Source organism: Elaeis guineensis, chromosome 9, assembly GCF_000442705.2.
Source record: "Elaeis guineensis isolate ETL-2024a chromosome 9, EG11, whole genome shotgun sequence".
NCBI lineage: Eukaryota > Viridiplantae > Streptophyta > Magnoliopsida > Arecales > Arecaceae > Elaeis > Elaeis guineensis.
In genome coordinates, this window is record NC_026001.2 from 19,143,824 (window position 1) to 19,162,928 (window position 19,105).

At 47.3% G+C, this 19,105-nt stretch overlaps 1 protein-coding gene across 1 annotated transcript; it reads right to left on the reverse strand.

Annotated features, from left to right (window-relative positions):
• Positions 1–7,470: 7,470 nt before the first annotated feature.
• Positions 7,471–8,988, reverse strand: LOC140851741 (TLC domain-containing protein At5g14285-like). The gene is made up of 2 exons (XM_073243841.1): positions 8,838–8,988; positions 7,471–8,729 (listed from the first exon to the last, which is right to left on the reverse strand). The coding sequence occupies exon 2, from the start codon at positions 8,482–8,484 to the stop codon at positions 7,741–7,743; it is 744 nt and encodes a 247-aa protein (XP_073099942.1). The 5' UTR covers positions 8,485–8,729; positions 8,838–8,988; the 3' UTR covers positions 7,471–7,740.
• Positions 8,989–19,105: the final 10,117 nt, after the last annotated feature.

Sequence of the window (19,105 nt, forward strand, 5' to 3'; positions counted from 1 at the left end):
GCATAGTACTGGCAAGAGATTAACCGATATGGCTTGACAGTTGACCTATAGATCGGTAATAGACCGATGTCTTATGATGCTACCATATATCAGAAGTTGGTTAGATGTATTAGGTGTACCAATACATCCTTAAGATCATTATAGATAAACTATAATCTTGATGAGATATCCAATATCTCCATTATTTTTCTACCAACTTGGTAAGCTAACACCATCCATCCATCTTACACTTTATGACCAATTAATATCTTTATAAATAAACTACATTCTTAAAATAAGTTGTCCAATTTCTCTGTAATTCTTTTACTAACTTCATTAGGTAACGCCTTCAATTTCTTATCCAGCCTATTCCCATCTTTGGTCACGGCTTTGGACCTAGAAATGCTGATTCTGAAGAGTATTATTCCCATAAAAATGGGAACACCATACCTAAGGGAGGGTTGGGTATCACCTTCTCAATTTTGGCTAATAATATTAATTCATCTAATATTTTTATTATATTTATTAATAAATAATCTATTATCTTTATCAATATTATAGTTATTAATACTAATATTTATATTTACCAGTAACAATAATTTTTATCTATTAATATTAATTGCAAAGTAAAAATATAATAAAATGATATACTATCTATGTAAAATATAATATTACATATTATATACCATATTAAAGTTGTTTATAATATTATATTTTTAATTTCATATTGTATATTGGAAATATTACTATTTTTTGAATGGCATAAATAATATATTATATTATAGAGTAAAAGTATAATGAGATATTCATATTATAATAGAGCATTATTTTGATATAACAATACTTGCATAATATTATAATAGAATACCCATATATTATTATGTGAATAATAAGTAAATCATATTAAAATATTAATATTCTTCAAAAACTATAATATATTGTGTATTTTATATTATGTATTATATGAATATTGCTGATAACAATAATACTACTATAATGTTAAAAATACTATGAAAATTCTCATATTATATGAATATCAAATAAATATAATCATACCAAACATAATATTTCAAAATAACAATATCAACATTAATATTATCATAATATTTTACCCAAATAGTATAACATAACTAATAATGTTTTAATAATATAATCAAATAAATTATTATACTAATACTATAATTATTTAATGATCTTATGATTTACAATTAATGTTGTTACACACACACACACACACACACACCACACACACACATTTATATAATGTAGCTTGGTGATTGTTAAAATTATTCGAATATATTAATATCAATATTGCTGTTAAAACAATATTTTATTACCTTAAATTGTAGGCATATCCCATTTTTTTCTGTTTAGCATGTATAGGCATGAAAAAAAGAGTTCCATGGAGTTTAAAAGGCTTAACCCACACATAGAATTGGCGGAAAATCTCAGTCTCTACATGTTCAATAATAAGAATCACCATGTCTCCGTCTTCGTGAAACCCATTTCTTGTCATCTACTAATGCTAAGAGGCTCTCTTTTCATGCATATAAGAAGCTCTCCTGCCACATAATGCAAGGGCATCGGTTAAGTCATAGGTTACATGAGGGTAATTGAATATTTAGGTGCCAAGCCAGCTTTAAGGGGCCAGAAAAATATTTCCTGTGCACAAAATGGCCCATAGTATTCCCTCGAAATCAAAAGATGGCTAATAGAAGTCTAGCACAAACAGAGACAGTAATTAGTGGCTTCTGGACTGCAAAAACTAGTACTTGGAATACGTTACATCATCAAGAAATTGCTACCATATATGCATGGTACATTAAGAGAATTTCAAACAAAACTAATGTCAAATGATTGCATTAACCCGTTAAATGCTTCAAGGCATATGAAATACGTCATATCTTGTGCAAGTAATACATCTATTTGTAAGGCACTCGACCCTCTCTTCTCGACATACACTTGTAATAGCTAAGTAGTTCATCCGAAAAGATCAGCTGGACCGTATTATTTCGATTTCTTGATCTTATATAAATATTTAGAATTTACCGAATGCATAACCGATATAAGACAATATACGCCCGTATGAATCTTATACATTCTTATGATATTTTCGAAAGTATCTAAATCCATTCAAATCCAACCATAAATACTTCGATTGGCCTACAGTCAGTTGTAGTGGACTTATGTTGCATTATCTCTTGATCTACATAGACTATAGCTCAGATTTCTGATATCATTTATAACAACTAAGATTACAAATGAGATATCTAATAGTCAAACTCGACTCGACTTGATTATTATTGAGCTTGAATAGCTCGAACAATATGTTTTGTTGAGTTCAAATAGCAAGATGCTGAAAAGTTTGTGAGTCTATTCAAATTTATATATATTTTTATTAATAATATATATATATATATATATATATATATATATATATATATATATATATATATGAAATATGAGTAGGTTAAGATTTAAATTTGAGCTTAAACTCTCGAACATAACTCAATTGACATTCAAGTTGAGTTAATCTCGTATATTATCTTTCTTCATTGCGTTGAGCTCGAACTTGAAAAATTAAACCCCAATTGATCTTGAGTCAAATTTCGAATTTGAATATTTTGAATCAAGTCGAGTTCAAATCTCTAATTACTTGACTTAGCTCGATTCAATTACATCCTTAGTAACAACCCAGGACCTCATTCAAAGAGCCTATCTAGAAGATTTTATTTAAGTTCTTTGATCCTGTATAAATATCCAATATTTATCTAGTACATAACCAATTTGAGATTAAACATATATCTATATGGATTCTCACAACGTCTGCACTGATGAGCAAGCAAGCAAGCTGTTATAGTACAAAAGGAAGCTATTGGGAAATACCGTGCTCCATGAGGAGAGAACGTCCAGTAGCACCTTTATTCGCATGAAGTTTTTAACTAGCAGATCACTTATAGAAGGAACACTGATGCTATTCCTGAATAGAATAGCATATTCTGACAAAAATGGAACACAATACTGCAACAGAACTTCAGACGTAAATGCTCCTCAAAAAGGATATCAGTAGGAGAACCATACAACACCGCATATATCTTTAATTACAGCGAGTGATCTGAATGCAGAGAAGAATCAAGCACCAAAATTTCTTTTTCTTTTCCATTCTGTTGGTGGCTCCGCACAAATTACAAAAGAAACTACCAACCTCAACTATGAATTTCATCAAACTACTCTGAAGGCCAACAACTTGAGCACCACACTAAGTTACCATGCTAAGCACCGGCAATATTGGATGACAAAGCATGAAATCTTGTTAAGGTTAATCCAATACAATGCTCATGACAATAGCACAAATTGAAGATTTGTTAACCTTCTTTGACTCGATGAGTACAACATGATGCTCATCATGTGAAAGATTCTCAGACACTGACTTTACTACTTCAAAGGCACTTTTAGCAAAGAATGCCAACAAAGCTATACTCATAGTAGAATAACATTGCCTGGCAAGACCATTAACTTAAAGAATCATTTTATAAACTTATGAAGGAGACAGGAGAATCTCTTCAGAGAAAAAAAATGGAGGAGATGGAAGAAGAAAATTAGGTAACTTAGTTTAAACATATGCGCGCCACTAATTCGTAGCACATTTTCTCAAAGAATTAGCATTTCTAATAAGTACTGAGTGATTAGTATTCTTGGTGTTCGATCCAAATTAACAGTGAGGACACATATAGATGGGTGTTATTTTGTCTCCCAGCTTTCATGAGGTTTATTCAAGACTTGAGGCAATAGCAACTGGGCTTGATTCAAGAAAAGAACAAGAAAGCAAAGTCCTGGCTTAAAAACTATCTACAGAAGTCTCAAAACTTGCAAGAGAGAACAAACTTTTAAAGATTACAAAAATGTATACACAGGATAAAAAATCTTTCTTCATGACTATGGATTCTTGAACAACTACATATGAAGCTAGTGGCACATGGCAAAGAGATGTCAAGGTGAATGCCTTATTCACACGAAACTTTCCGTTAAAAATCTTAAGATCAGCAACAGTTTCTGGTTCTATAACTTGTTTCGACATCATCGAGGTACTCTCTAGGCCTTGTTTGGAATGAAAAATCCAAGCGAGAAGAACCCAAGACCATCGTGCAAATGATGTGAGTGCCCATGTGAACAAAAAGAATTGGGGGGTGGATGCAAGTTTGTCCACTATTCTAATATAAATCAGAATAAAAAAAAATATTTTAATAAACATGTAAATGATACTTTCTTTGCCGTCTAGTACTCATATGAGAATTATTAGGATTTGACGCCTCGAGATTCAGCCCACATTGAGCCCACAGCGAGGTTCGCGGCGAAAAACGGAGTCCAACGAGACTAAGATCACCTGAAACGGAGCGCGATCGGAGGACCCAGGTAATTTTCGGTGACGATCCGACGGTTCAGGAGGCTGATTTGGCTTGTTTAGGACTCTTAAACCTAATCTAATTAGGTTTAAACTCTGTTTAACCCTTTAAAAGGACTTGTGACGAACAGAGGAAGGTGTGGATCGATTTTTTGCGCCGTACGAAGCCCGTACGAACCCGAGAAGAGAGAGAGAGGCGAGAGCGCCGAGAGAGAAGGAGCAGGAGGCTCCTGGACAGCGGTCGCTAGGCACTTCAGGGGTTCAGGGGGAGTCTTCAAGAGAGAGAGAGCTTTTGTGAGGGAAACTTCTAGTGAGAGAGAATTGGGTGTACAAGGGTTGAGGGTGAAGTCTCCTCTTGTAAAATTTTCTTTTTCATAGTGAAGTTTGCATGCCCCGCGGAGGCGAGCCTTTTTGTGGCTGATCCACATATTTTGATTGTTTTTCTTTTGTTTTGTTTCTTCTTTCTTCCTGCTGCATCGCGTGGTACTGAAAAGATCTTGGGAAGTGGTGTCCTGGCCAGACATCCACCCAACAAATGGTATCAGAGCAAGGCGGTACAAGGACGCAGATTGCAGTGGTGGTGAGCAAGACTGAAGATGGAGAAGACAGGAACAATCAAGATGGAGATCAACAAGTTCGATGGTAAGAGCAATTTCTCCTTGTGGCAGGCAAGGGTGAAGGACGTGCTCATCCAACAGGGGTTGATCGATGCTCTCTTGTGCGATGAGAAGCCGACCACCATGGAGGTGCAGGATTGAAAACGACTACAGATGCAGACGGTGAGTACCATCCGCATGTACCTGGCGGATGAGGTGGTGATCCATGTGCTGAGCGAGACTTCCACGACGGTGCTGTGGTCGAAGCTCGAGGAGTTGTACATAGCGAAGTCTCTCACCAACACTCTTTTCTTCTGGAGGCAGTTTTACCAACTGCGGATGACTGAGGGACAGAGCGTGCGGAGCATTTGAGCCACTTCCAGAAGATCCTCATCGACCTCCTCAGCATTGGTGAGAACGTTGAGGAGAAGACCAGGACGCTGGTTTTGCTGGCATCGCTTCCCCCTTCGTACGAGTCCTTGGTGACTGCTCTTTTAGTGGAGAAGAGCACTATCAAGATGGACGAGGTCACCGCGGCGATACTCCAGAACGAGGTTCTCAGGAGGGAGAACCCAGCTTCGAGCTCAGGTGGCGGTAGCTCAGCTTTGGTGGCTTCTGGAGGAGCAGGAGGCGGTAGACGGAGCGACAGAAGATCGCATCGAGGGCGGTCTAACTCCAGGAGGGACTTGAGCAAAACCAGATGTTACCGGTGTGAGGAGTTGGGGTATCTAGCCAGAGATTGTCCTCAACTGAAAAATCGGACGATGGCTGCTGTAGCGACGGCCGGCAGCGATTTAGATGGAGATGTCCTGGAGATATCTGACAAGGTATCTACTTCTTCCCTGCAGTGGATATTAGATTCTGCATGCCCCTATCATGTGTGTTGCAGAGAGGAGCAGTTTGACTCTCTGGAGAACAGTGAGAGCACTGTATATCTGCCGGATGGATCGAGCTGTGCGATCAGAGGCATTGGGACGGTCAGCTGGAGGACACATGATGGTGCAGTGAGGAGATTGGGGAAGGTCCGATACATATCCGATTTCAGACGGAATCTTATCTCACTTAGCAGACTGGATTCGAGAGGCTACAGGATGGTAGCTGGTGGAGGAATCCTGAGGGTGCTACGCGGTGATAGGATTGTGCTGGAGGGGAAGAAGGAGAGCAGAGGATATTATTACCTGGCGGGAAGCCCAGTGCGAGGTGGAGCTTCGGAGCCAGGCGGAGCCCAAAGCAAGCGGAGCTCCAGGAGGCGGATCGGGCATGAGACAGGAGACTCGGGAGGACGGGAGGCGACGTCGCAAGGTGAGATTCCTATTGCCGCAGGATGATGCCCCGAGCAGGTCTCGGGTCAGGAGGAGCACAGCATACGACGGAGATGGGATCGAGCAGCCTGACTCGACTCCCATATTTGCCCATCCATGATCAGCAGGCGATTGCCCTAGGGCATGGGAGCGAGGAGATCCAGAAGCTCTCGAAGTTTGGAGGAGACCGAATATCGAGTCGAAGTGGAGATTGTTAGGATTTGATGCCTCGAGATTCAGCCCACATTGAGCCCACAGCGAGGTTCGCAGCGAAAAACGGAGTCCAACGAGACCAAGATCACCTGAAACGGAGCGCGATCGGAGGGCTCAGGTGATTTTCGATGACGATCCGACGGTTCAGGAGGCTGATTTGGCTTGTTTAGGACTCTTAAACATAATCTAATTAGGTTTAAACTCTGTTTAACCCTTTAAAAGGGCCTGTGACGAACAGAGGAAGGTGTGGATCGATTTTTTGCGCCGTACGAAGTCCGTACAAACCCGAGAAGAGAGAGAGGCGAGAGCGCTGAGAGAGAAGGAGCAGGAGGCTCCTGGACAGCGGTCGCCAGGCACTTCAGGGGTTTAGGGGGATCTTCAAGAGAGAGAGAGCTTTTGTGAGGGAAACTTCTAGTGAGAGAGAATTGTGTGTACAAGGATTGAGGATGAGGTCTCCTCTTGTAAAATTTTCTTTTTCATAGTGAAGTTTGTATGTCCCGTGGAGGTGAGCCCTTTTGTGGTTGATCCACGTATTTTGATTGTTTTTCTTTTGTTTTGTTTTTTCTTTCTTCCTGCTGCATCGCGTGGTACTGAAAAGATCTTGGGAGGTGGTGTCCTGACCAGACATCCACCCAACAAGAATTTTAGTGATTGCTTTCAGAAAAGTAATTAGCTGAAGATATAATAAAGGAGAAAGGTTCCCAGAGAACAAAGATGCATGATTGTTCTTTTCCTACCTATATCTAAAGCTGGAGGCCCCACCCTATTCTTTCCCTTCCCATCCATAGAATACAGACTTCTCCCTTGTGTTCTTTCTTTCAAAAGTAATTCAAGCTTCTTTGGCATTTCTTGGTAGAATAAGAGAAAACTGGCCAACAGATGAAAGTGGTTTGTCTAGGTGAAAATTAATTACACATATTCACAAAATAATTTCAAATTATCCCATCCAACAATACAAATTGCGAAGTGGCAAACCATAGGGAGAAAGAAGTACTAAATTTGAAATATAAATCTTGGTTAAGAAGATCAATTAGAAAAGCATAAGCATATAAGTTAACAGCTACCCACTACATCTTTTACTTTCCAATGCCCAATTGACTTTTAAATACCTTCAGCTGAGCACAAGCTTTGTTGATGAAGAACTACATTTAGTCATGACTTCAATTGATGTGTTGGAACTAATTAAATAGAGCTTATCCACCAAGTCACTGATCATCCAATGCATCCATATCAGTTCACCAGCCAGTGACTACCTCCCTTTCTTCTCTTCCTTCTTATTCATCTCTCTGAACAGCTCAATCCAAAGATTTGAAATCCAGAGGATGCTGACTGCGATTGCCACACCGACCACAACGATCCATGAGACAGAAACCCACATCGGAATCACATCACCAGCCTTCCCACTCAAATAGAAAGCACTCATCTTATAGAAGAACACCGGCCCGAGGAGTCCCCTCATGACAGTATACAAAGCATAGAAAGGAGGAGATAAGAACATATATATTTTTGCTGCAGTGGGCAATTCTGCTTTCCGGAGTCCGGCAAGCGTCCACACATTCTGGCAAAAACTGGTAGCCTCTGCGAACACCATGAGGACTAGCATTGCAAAAGCACCATGAAGAACAAGGTAGCGACAGGTTACCAACACAAAGAGCGTTGCAAGGTGGTGGGCAATGAAGAGATAGTCTCCAGGGATAAAAATTAGGTAGTGGAGCAGATCATTTGTGAAGTAGGCAATGCTGAAGTCAAGAACCAGGTTCTGGAAATTGGTATTGGAAGAGGCAAATCCTCGAATAGGTTGTGATAGAATTGCAGAGAGAGCCAAGAAGACGGCCGGCGTTCCATGAAGCAAAGAAATGAAACAACTCGATGCATCCGGGCGGTGCTTCGGACTCCAGTTGCGGAAAATTACGAAGTATCCAATAAGATATATGAGACAGAACATTGCAAAGAAAGAAGGGAATAGCGAGTACCCAGGAATCACCACCTCCATGGTAGAATTAATAAAAAAAATTGGAACTTGGAACCAAAAAATTCTCTAAAAATCGGAGCTTTTCTTCTTCTAAGGTGTTCCTGAGAGCCCAAAATCGGATTTTGGGGTACAAAATCACTATTTCCAGCAGCCAAAGACACCCAGAATGCGGAATCCCACTCTACCGCGCAGAGTTCCCTTCTCCGGTTTCCCTTCCGAATACCAAACCCGTAAAGGCGCAAACTTTCGGAATCCAACAGCTGGGTCTGGATAAAATGGAATGGATTCTAGCGTTCAATCCACTCAAACCCAATACTTCAATCTTCGTAGGTCCAAATCTAGGATTTCGAAGAGAAACAGAGTAGAGGAGTTACCTGCGCTTCGAAGCCAGAGATGACCACAATCCCCAAGATCACGATTAGGGCTAGAACTTTGAGAGCCGCCCACAGAGAATGCGGAGAGACCGGCTCCCCGTATATAACCAAATAGAGAGAGAGAGAGAGAGAGAGAGAGGGGGGGGAAGAACTCCGGGGGGAGAGAGAGGAGAGGACAGTGGAGACGCAAAAGGGTGTTGTGAAGTTATATGTTTGTGAGCGACTCTTTAAGCTAGATGGTCTACTTAGATAAGGACAAGGAATCCAAATTTGTCTCAAGTTGAGATTAATTAGGTCTAGTGTGGTGGAACATGATAAGATAGAGGAAGGTGAGAGTGAATAGAAACCGGATTGCCGCTTAGCGATTTTGCTTGGTGAGGGGATGTCTGTGATCGGACGCATACGCTTCGGATATTCCCAGGTGTTATTCTTCGGATGGGGGAATAAAACAATCTCATCTCATCCATGTGTACGAAGACTAAGAGAATTATGATTATATGTTGTTATTTTTCTTGGTTTAGGTATGCAAGTTTTCGTGTGATCTTGGATTTGCCATCCATCTTTCCTTTCTTCTCCTACCAAGCATGTTTGTGGCACACATTGATTAATCCTTTTTTTTTTTTTTCCTCTCTCTCTCTCTTTTGCTGAATAATCACTTGAAAAATACAAGTTTGTTTATCTTTAGAAATTTCCATGTATTTTGCATTGGAATTTAGAAATAGCATCACTAATTTAGGCCCAAATTAATCATAAAGTTAGACAAAATTTATATGGTTGTCTAACTTTATGAATTCAGAACACTCAAGTAAGACCACAATTACAATAGGCTATATATGGTTTTTAACCAAACCTTTATGAATCCAGAACATCATACATAAGTCAGGCACTTAAGTCATCTCCCTTATAATGATCTTATTCTTAACATGAAGGCAATGGGTCTAGATAAAAATATCCATTTAACATGTTTGGCACCACAATTGATATGTCTGATACATTTATATGGTTTTTCTATGCTTATATTGGAAAATGAAGGTGTCCAAGATCTTCATGGCAACCACTAATTGAATTGAGGCTGACCTTTTGAAAAATGAGACCACTAGTTTTTGTAAACAAATTGACTTTATGAGAATAATGAAACATTGAATTAGGGCTCATCCCAATAGTTACACTCATTTGCTTAAGCAACCAGAGTGGGGGTCACCTTCACTTACTCTCAAAGGCAAAAAATGAAAAAGATGAGAAAAGAAACTTCCAATAGAAAAACTATTTGATTCAATGACAAACAATTTAGAACACGCATAAATTTTTTTTTAGCTAAAACGAGGTTGCAAGATAATATCATTCATTAATCATCAACTAGAACAAGCTATGAAAGATACTTCTAGTTACAGGGTTCTCGAAGTTTGAGAAATGGACTTATGAGATAATATTCTTATATATACATAGTAGTATTATACACATGCAATGCATGTGATGATAGGAAAGGTACAAAATGCTTAAGATAAAATAAAATGCCTGTTTGGCAGCTTTTGCAAATATATGCAATATTAGTTTATGTTGGTGCAAAAATCCGCTTGCGCCGGAGAAGCTGGAGTCGAAGAAGTTGCGGTCGCCATCGGGACCTGCAAAGGAAATCTAAACCGGAGGTGGGGTTGCTCCGGCAAGACTCTCCGACACTCAAGTCAGTTCTCTGCCTCAACAGGAATGGAGTGCTCGAACGGAGAATTTAGCAGAGTTTTTAGATGAAAGATGAGAGCTTATCGAATAACATATCTGGAGCCCCCTTTTATAGGCGGAGGGGGCAGTAGCCTGATAGCGACATCTGTAACCGTCTGGCAGTGGGGTGCCCAGGATCAGACGGAGTTTGCTGCGAAGAGTAGTGGAGTAGACCCGTGGCTATCATCGGGGTGTGCCACGTGGAGTCTGCCGTGGGGAGTAGAGCGGCGTCTGTTGTCGTGACTTGCCAGCGGATGGGAGAATCGCGCGGTATCTGTCGCAGGAAGTGGAGCAGGATCGTGACCGTTATTGTGGCCTATCAGGGAGTAGTGGAGCTGCACGAGATCCATCGTAGGAAGTGGAGCAGTGCTGTGACCGTTACTGCGGCCTGTCAGGGAGTGATGGAGCTGCGCAGAATCCGCCGCAGGAAGTGGAGCAGGATCGTGGCCGTTATTGTGGCCTGCCTGGGAGTGCAGATCTGTCGGCTGAAGTTCGGCAGCGGTCGGAGCTGATGACGGAGTCTGGCTCCCGTAGGAGTCCGGGCGGAGTCCTCCTCGCGGTTGGAGTCGTGGGCGGGGCCCGGCTCCCGTGGGAGTCCGGGCGGAGTCCTCTCAGAGTTGAAGTCACGGGCGGAGCCCGGCTCCCGTAGGAGTCTGGGCGGAGTCCCCTGCAACTAAAGTCAGGTGCGAAGTCTGGCTCCTGTAGGAGTCCGGACGGATCTTACCGGCAGTCGAAGTTGGCGACGGAGCCCAGCTCCCGTAGGAGTTCGGGCGGAGTCTACTTGCGGTTGAAGTTGTCGGCGGAGTCCGGCTCCCGTAGGAGTCCGGACGAAGTCTGTCTGCAGCCGTTGGAGTCAAGGATGAAGCCCGGCTCCCGTAGGAGTCCAGGAGGAGTCTTCCTGTAATTAAAGTCAAAGGCGAAGTCCGGCTCCCGTAGGAGTCCGGACAAGGCTTACCGGCAGTTGATGTCGAGGACGGAGCACGGTTCCCGTAGGAGTTCGGGCGGAGTCTACTTGCAGTTGAAGTCGTCGGCGGAGTCTGGCTCCCACAGGAGTCCGGACGAAGTCTGTCTGCAGCCGTTGGAGTCGAGGACGAAGCCCGGCTCCCGTAGGAGTCCGGATGGAGTCTTCCTGCAATTAAAGTCAAAGGCGAAGTCCGGCTCCCGTAGGAGTCCGGACAAGGCTTACCGGCAGTTGATGTTGAGGACGGAGCCCGGCTCCCGTAGGAGTTCGGGCGGAGTCTACTTGCAGTTGAAGTCGTCGGCGGAGTCCGGCTCCCGCAGGAGTCCGGACGAAGTCTGTCTGCAGCCGTTGGAGTCGAGGATGAAGCCCGACTCCCGTAGGAGTCCGGGCGGAGTCTTCCTGCAATTAAAGTCAAAGGCGAAGTCCGGCTCCCGTAGGAGTCCGGACAAGGCTTACCGGCAGTTGATGTTGAGGATGGAGCCCGGCTCCCGTAGGAGTTCGGGTGGAGTCTACTTGCAGTTGAAGTCGTCAGTGGAGTCTGACTCCCACAGGAGTCCGGACGAAGTCTGTCTGCAGCCGTTGGAGTCGAGGATGAAGCCCGGCTCTCGTAGGAGTCCGGGCGGAGTCCCCTGCAACTAAAGTCAGGTGCGAAGTCTGGCTCCCGTAGGAGTCCGGACGGATCTTACCGGCAGTCGAAGTTGGCGACGGAGCCCGGCTCCCGTAGGAGTCTGGGCGGAGTCCCCTGCAACTAAAGTCAGGTGCGAAGTCCGGCTCCCGTAGGAGTCCGGACGGATCTTATCGGCAGTCGAAGTTGGCGACGGAGCCCGGCTCCCGTAGGAGTCTGGGCGGAGTCCCCTGCAACTAAAGTCAGGTGCGAAGTCCGGCTCCCGTAGGAGTCCGGATGGATCTTACCGGCAGTCGAAGTTGGCGACGGAGCCCGGCTCCCGTAGGAGTCTGGGCGAAGTCCTCCTTGGGGTCGGAGTCGTAGGCGGAGCCCGGTTCCTGTAGGAGTCCGGGCGGAGTCTTCCTGGAGTTGATTCTGTTGAGGACTTCGGTTGTGGGTATTTTATACCCAACACCAGTCCCCCTACTTTCGAGTTTGAATTTCGAACGAAGGAAGTACAGAGAGATGGGCACAGCCGAAACCGTCCCCTCGAATCCTGCGCACTGCCGCCCCCAGATATTTTGGCATTAAATGTGCGCGTGCTGGAGTCTTTTCGGATCGGGGCGATACGAAGGGACCCTTCGAAATTCTCGCCGGTACACTGGCCCAGGTACTGTTGGGTGGATGACTGGCCAGGACACCACCTCCCAAGATCCTTTCAGTACCACGCGATGCAGCAGGAAGAAAGAAGAAATAAAACAGAAGAAAAAATAATCAAAATACGTGGATCAGCCACAAAATGGCTCGCCTCCACGGGGCATGCAAACTTCACTATGAAAAGAAAATTTTACAAGAGGAGACCTCACCCTCAACCCTTGTACACCCAATTCTCTCACACATAAAGTTTCCCTCACAAAAGCTCTCTCTCTCTTGGAGACCCCTCTGAACCCCTGAAGAGCCTGGCGACCGCTGTCCAGGAGCCTCCTGCTCCTTCTCTCACAACGCCTCACGCCTCTCTCTCTCTCTCCTCTGGTTCGTACGACGGCAAGAGACCGAACCCCACACCACTCTCTGTTTCATCTCAGGGCCTTTTAAAGGCTCAAACAAAGGTTAAAACACGATTAGAGAAGGATTAGGAATCCTAAACAAAACCAAAAATTCCCTGGATCGTCGGATCAAGATCGGGAGCCTCCTGGGCCGTTGGATCGTGCTCCGATCCACAGAATAGTGCCGTGGACCGCGAGAAATGCATGGGAAACGCCCACGCGGTCCACAGACCGCGTCGTGGACCACCCGGTCCACGGTGGATCGGGGCAAGGGGGCCAGCAGCTCGCTGGCCTGGGCCGGCCCGCGCCTGCGCGCGGGCCCGCGCGCGCCTGGGCCGCGCGCCCGCGCGCGCCTGGGCCGCGCGCCAGCCAGGGCCGCGCGCCCGCCTGAGCCGCGGGCCCCCACCGCGCGGGCCTGGGTCGTGCGTCCCACGCGGGCCCGGGTCGCGCATCCCGCGCGCCGCCGCCTGCGGCCGCGCCGCTGCCGTCCGCCGCCTCGATTTTCATGCCGACTTCAAAAGCTCGTATCTCCTCCATCCGAGCTCCGTTTCAGGTGATCTTGGTCTCGTTGGACTCCATTTTTCGCTGCGAACCTCGCTGTGGGCTCAATATGGGCTGAATCTCGAGGCATCAAATCCTAACAGGTACGGCGCCATAATGGCCCTGCTGATCCATCAGCCACTTTTAGCCATCTGTCGGAGGGAGTGGGACACGTGCCGGGTGTGGACTGGCTTGGAGGGATTCGTGATCATTATGGCGTCGGATCCCAGGGTCTATTTAAACCCGTCCTCCCACCTTTAGGTGCCCTATTCCATTCCAGAGTTTCTATCAGTGTCTGCCTTCTCTTCGAGAGCCCTGTTTCAGTGGGCATCTTCTCGAGCCGTAGGTGTTTTCCAAATCGTCCCTGTCTTCGTCCCTCTGGTCCCTCAGAGCGATATAGGTTAGTTCCAGCACCTTCAACCTTCTTCCCACCGCCTAGGGACTTCTTCTCTGTCATTATTTTTTTGCATCCCTCCGAGTTAGTTTCCTGTGGCCTCTCGTCCCCCATCCCGTCCGCCTTCTTAGGGACCTTTAAAGCCCTCCTTCGAAACTACCCGAAATATCGTCCGGCTCTTCCGCTCCCTGCAGTTTCGGGAGCTCTTCTGCCTCAAACCCCCAGGTCCCCTGCTCTGTAGACGAACCTGCGTCTGAGGCTGGGCTCCGCCCGATTTTTGCACCGGGCGCCATTCCATGTTCCCTGACCTCGGAGGAACTCCTTCTGATAAGGGTTCAGTATGGAGTTCCTCCGGAGTACGACCTGGAGCTGCCTGGCCCTTCTGACCGGGCCAGCACTCCCCCATCTGATCATTTTTGTCTGTACCAGGAAGCGTTCTGCGCCGGACTCCGGCTTCCGCTTCCCTCCTTTGTTGTTGTCCTCTTCCGCTTCTTAGACATCTCCTTGGCTTCCGTGGCCCCGAATTCTTTTAGGTTTTTGATAGGATTTCTCTCCCTTTGCCACGTAGTCGAGGTCCAACCGTCCCTCTCCCTGTTTAGGCACTTCTACACTTTTAAGCGCCATCCTTCGGTGAAGGACTGGTGGTACTTCTCCCCCCAGTTCGGCAAGAAGGGGTTGCTGAAAGGCGCCCCTTCTTCAATCCACAATTGGAAGGAAAATATCTCTTCGTCCACTGCCCGACCTTGAGACTGGGCCTGCCCCCTTGGGGCTCTCTGAGGGATTCTGTCTGCCGGGCCCCCAGCCTAGGGGAAGATGACCTCCAGGCTGCCCGGAAGCTTCTAGCTTACTCCGCTCCTTCCCTTCCCAACCTTCTGAGGGAGCAATTTCTTTTCAACATCGGCCTGAGTCCCCAGGATCCAGCGAGTATTCATCTTTTACCTTATCTTCTCTTTTCATGCCTTTCTCCTTTTCCTTTCTCTTTTTACCTCTTCTTCTTTCTCTCTCTTTTTCCCCTCCGTTTCTTTCTTTCTTTCTTCCCCTTCCTTCTCTTTCTTCTTTCTTTTTCTTTTTTTTTTTTTGACTCTTGATTGATTGGTTTGCTTCTTTTTCTTCTTTCCTTTTCTCTCTCTCTTTTTCTCTTTTTTTTTCTTTTAGGAATGGACGTCGAAGCAGCGCGGATGCTTGCCAGGAGCCTTAGGGCCCACAAGAGAAAGGGTGCTGCGATCTCCGGATCGGCGATGAGGGCCAGGGCAGAGGAGTCGAGCTTAGCTGCACCCATCCAGGTGGCCCCGACCATCGACATTCCCTCGGATGCCGAGCCAACGGCTCTCCGGGCCTCCTCGAGGAGTCCGCCGATTGGGGCCCCCATTTCGGGGGTCCGCCCCACGGAGGCGCCCATAGCCGAGAGAAAAAGAAGGAAATCGGTGGCCCACAGGGCGAGTAGCCGCCGAACTGCTGCGGACGAGTCCCTCTGCTCCGAAGAGGGGTCGGAGAATCCCTTCAATGATAGGGACTTGATCAGGCGGTTGATCGACGGTTGCATTCTGCCTGACGTCGTTGAGAGGATCGACCGTGCCGATCCTGAGCAGCGGGCCTGGGACTCTTTGGGTCCTTCCTTGAGGTAAGCGAATCTTCATTTTCATGGCTATTCGGCCTTTGTTCTAATTCCCTAGCCGTCCTTGCAGATTGGGCACCAGCTCCTTGCCTATATCGAGGCGACGAGCCGTGCGAGGAGGGACGTCCTCCAGGTGGAGGAACGCTGTCAGGTCGAGGTTGCTCGCCTCCAAGCAAAGACGGCCGAAGTAGTCGCCCTCCAGGAGGCCCTGGAAAGAGAGAAACGAGCCCGGGAGGAGGAGAGGCAGACCTTGGAGGAATCGGCGAGAAAGGTGGAGGCCGAGGTCGCCAACTTGATCGAGCAAACTCCTGTCCTGGTCTCGGAGGCCAGAGTCCTTGCGGTAGAGGAATTCAAGGCCTCCGTGGAGATGAGGGACCTGAAGGTCCAATTTGGCCAGGAAGCATTCATAAAGGGGTTCGAGCTCTGCCAAGAGAAGGTGGCCAAAAAATTTTCAGAGCTCGACCTCAGCTTCCTAGGCGAGGAGTCTGAAGACGAGACCGGTCCCTCGCCAGCCGCCACTGCTGTCGCAGCCCCCTTGCCGGGGACGCCGAGTTCTCCACCCCCCGCCCCCGAGGTCTGAGACCTCCGATCTTGTACCTTTATTTCATCGCAATTTTTCTTTTCTGTTTGTCTTCAAAAATCATCCAATCAGTAAAGTTGAATTTCTTGTTATGGACGGCTTCTCCTCCCCCCCTCCTTCTCTCTGTTCTCCTTCCTGCAATGAGTCGTGCTTTGACGCTTTTGCCTTCCGATGGCAGTGGCCTGCAGAAGCACTCCCCCTGCCCCTAGGGGTCCCACTGAAATCGACGATCCAGCGACTGAAGAAGGAAGTCCTTCACCTGACAAAGAAGTTAAAGAAGATGGAAGGCGAGCTCCGCAGATTGAGAGAAGGTCATTCTGAAGCCACTGCTGAGGCCACCCACTTTTGGAATCTCCACGTGAAGGGGATCATGGAGTATAGCCGTAGGAAGGCAGACTTCGCGAAGGAACTTGAGGAATGCAAGAAGAGCGCCAGCGATCGAATTTGGGCCCAGGCCGCCAGGATCAGCGCCCTCAAGGTGGAACTGTCAGCTGCGAAGGGGAAGATCGGCCAGCTGGAAGGAAATTCATCCCGGCTCTTGGCCCGGGTCGACGGTGACCAAGAGTGGTCGAAGAAGATCTCCGACCTTCAGCGGCAACTTCAGGACGCCGAGGTAAGCCACGACGTGCATCGGGCTAGCTGGCGCAGGCAGGTGGAAGAATATAAAGGGAGGTTCAGGGCGGCGGCCGACGAAGTCGTCCGTCTCCAGAGGCAGTTGGCTAGTAGGGCACAGCTTACTTCCGCCCGAGATTCTGATGAGCTCCAAGTCCTAAGAGGCACCGTTGAGGGGATTTCTGTCTCCCTCGGGGAAAAGACGGCTGAGCTGCAACAACTGAAGATCCAACTGGCATACGAGCAGCGGGCCGTCGCGGACGCGGAGGCAGAATCCGAGGTCTTGAGGAAGAGGCGTCGAGAGGCAGAGGTCGAGAGCCAGCGACTTCGTCGGACGCTCCAAGACGCACTGCAGAAAAGGAAAGAGCTGGAAGAGGAAATTGAGAATCTAAGGCAGTCCTGGTTAAGGGATGGAGTAGATAATTCTAGGTCGGAGGGAGCAGGGCCTCCTTAGAGCTCTTTTCGTCTTTCTGTCTTTTCATGTATTTACTTTCTTTTTTGTCGTTTTGCCTTTCTTTTCTTGGCCTTCCGGGCTTTGTAGCGTGTATATCAGAAATGGAATAAAAAGGGTATTTTGTGTTACCTCGTCCGCGCGTTGCACTAAATTGCCGTCCGCCGAACTTTTCTTGTCGTTTGACCTGTCTGATGTAGACGTCGTTGGGGGGGGCGCCCGGTCGTCGATACATTAACTCGCCTTTCTCGTCGTACATGGCCGCAAGCTCGAGCTTGGCCGTCCGGGCTCTGCATTACTTCGGAGATGTCGTTGTCTTCCTAACCGGTGTCGAAAGTCTTTTTAGAGGCCGGAGGTGTTCGGTAGGAACTCTCCGTTTCAGTTGGGACGAAGTCCTTTAGGTCTTTTGGTGCGGTTCATCCTTCATCTGTTCCCGTCGTAGTTCGTCATCCTTCCTTTTTAATTTTCTTCCTCTTCTCAGAGTGAGGGCCCTCCCCCCGCTTTTCGTGGGGTTGCATAGAAGCGAGGAGGTGCCGCTGAGGGGCTTTTTCCTTTCATCCGATCTTGCTGGGCGGCCGAGTTTCGCCACCATCAGCCCTTGCTGCAGAAGTCGCGGGTGGAGCCCGACTCCCATAGGAGTCTGGGTGGAGTCTTCCTTGACGTCGTGGACGGAGCCCGGCTCCCGTAGGAGTTCGGGAGGAGTCTTCCTTGGCGACGTGGACGGAGCCCGGCTCCCGTAGGAGTCCGGGTGGAGTCTTCCTTGGCGTCGTGGACGGAGTCCGGCTCCCGTAGGAGTTTGGGAGGAGTCTTCCCTGGCGACGTGGACAGAGCCCGACTCCCGTAGGAGTCCGGGTGGAGTTTTCCTTGGCATCGTGGACGGAGCCCGGCTCCCGTAGGAGTCCGGGCCTTCCACTTTGCTCGAGCCAGGGCGAGGTTCTCCTCCCGTTCCCGGCTTGGCTGTGGGGGTGCGTTAGGGTGCTGTAAGGCCTCTCCCCCCATCCGGTCTAAAAGAATCGGGCCTTTGACTTTGCCCATGTCAGGACGAGGTTCTCCTCCTGTTTCTGACATGGCTGTGGGGGCACATTAGGGCACTGTAAGGCCTCTTCCCCCATCCGGTCTAAAAGAACCGGGCCTTCGACTTTGCTCATGTCAGGACGAGGTTCTCCTCCTGTTCCTGACATGGCTGTGGGGGCACATTAGGGCGTTGTAAGGCCTCTCCCCCCATCCGATCTAAAAGAACCGGGCCTTTGACTTTGCTCATGTCAGGACGAGGTTCTCCTCCTGTTCCTGACATGGCTGTGGGGGCACATTAGGGCGCTGTAAGGCCTCTCCCCCCATCCGATCTAAAAGAACTGGGCCTTCGATTTTGCTCATGTCAGGACGAGGTTCTCCTCCTGTTCCTGACATGGCTGTGGGGGCACATTAGGGCGCTGTAAGGCCTCTCCCCCAATCCGATTTCGAGATAGTCAGACTTTCATGTTAGGTATGTTAGGACGGGGTTCTCCCCCGTTCCTAACATGACTTTGTTTCAAGCGTTTGGAGGGGTCATATCCAGTCGTAATAAATCCACGCCAGATGGGAAGAGTACGTCAAGTAGAAAGAAATTTAGATTCAAGGTGAAATCGTAAGTGATACATTTACAGATTTTTCGAGTCCCACGGTCGCGGGTGGTCCGCTCCTCCTTGAGGCCCTCCGATGATGGAGTCGATGGTCCCGATGGGAGGCCGATCCCCGGGTTGCTCCTCCCTT

Coding starts and splice junctions, on each gene's coding strand:
- LOC140851741 (XM_073243841.1), bottom strand. CDS start 8,484: ATGGAGGTGGTGATTCCTGGGTACTCGCTATTCCCTTCTTTCTTTGCA.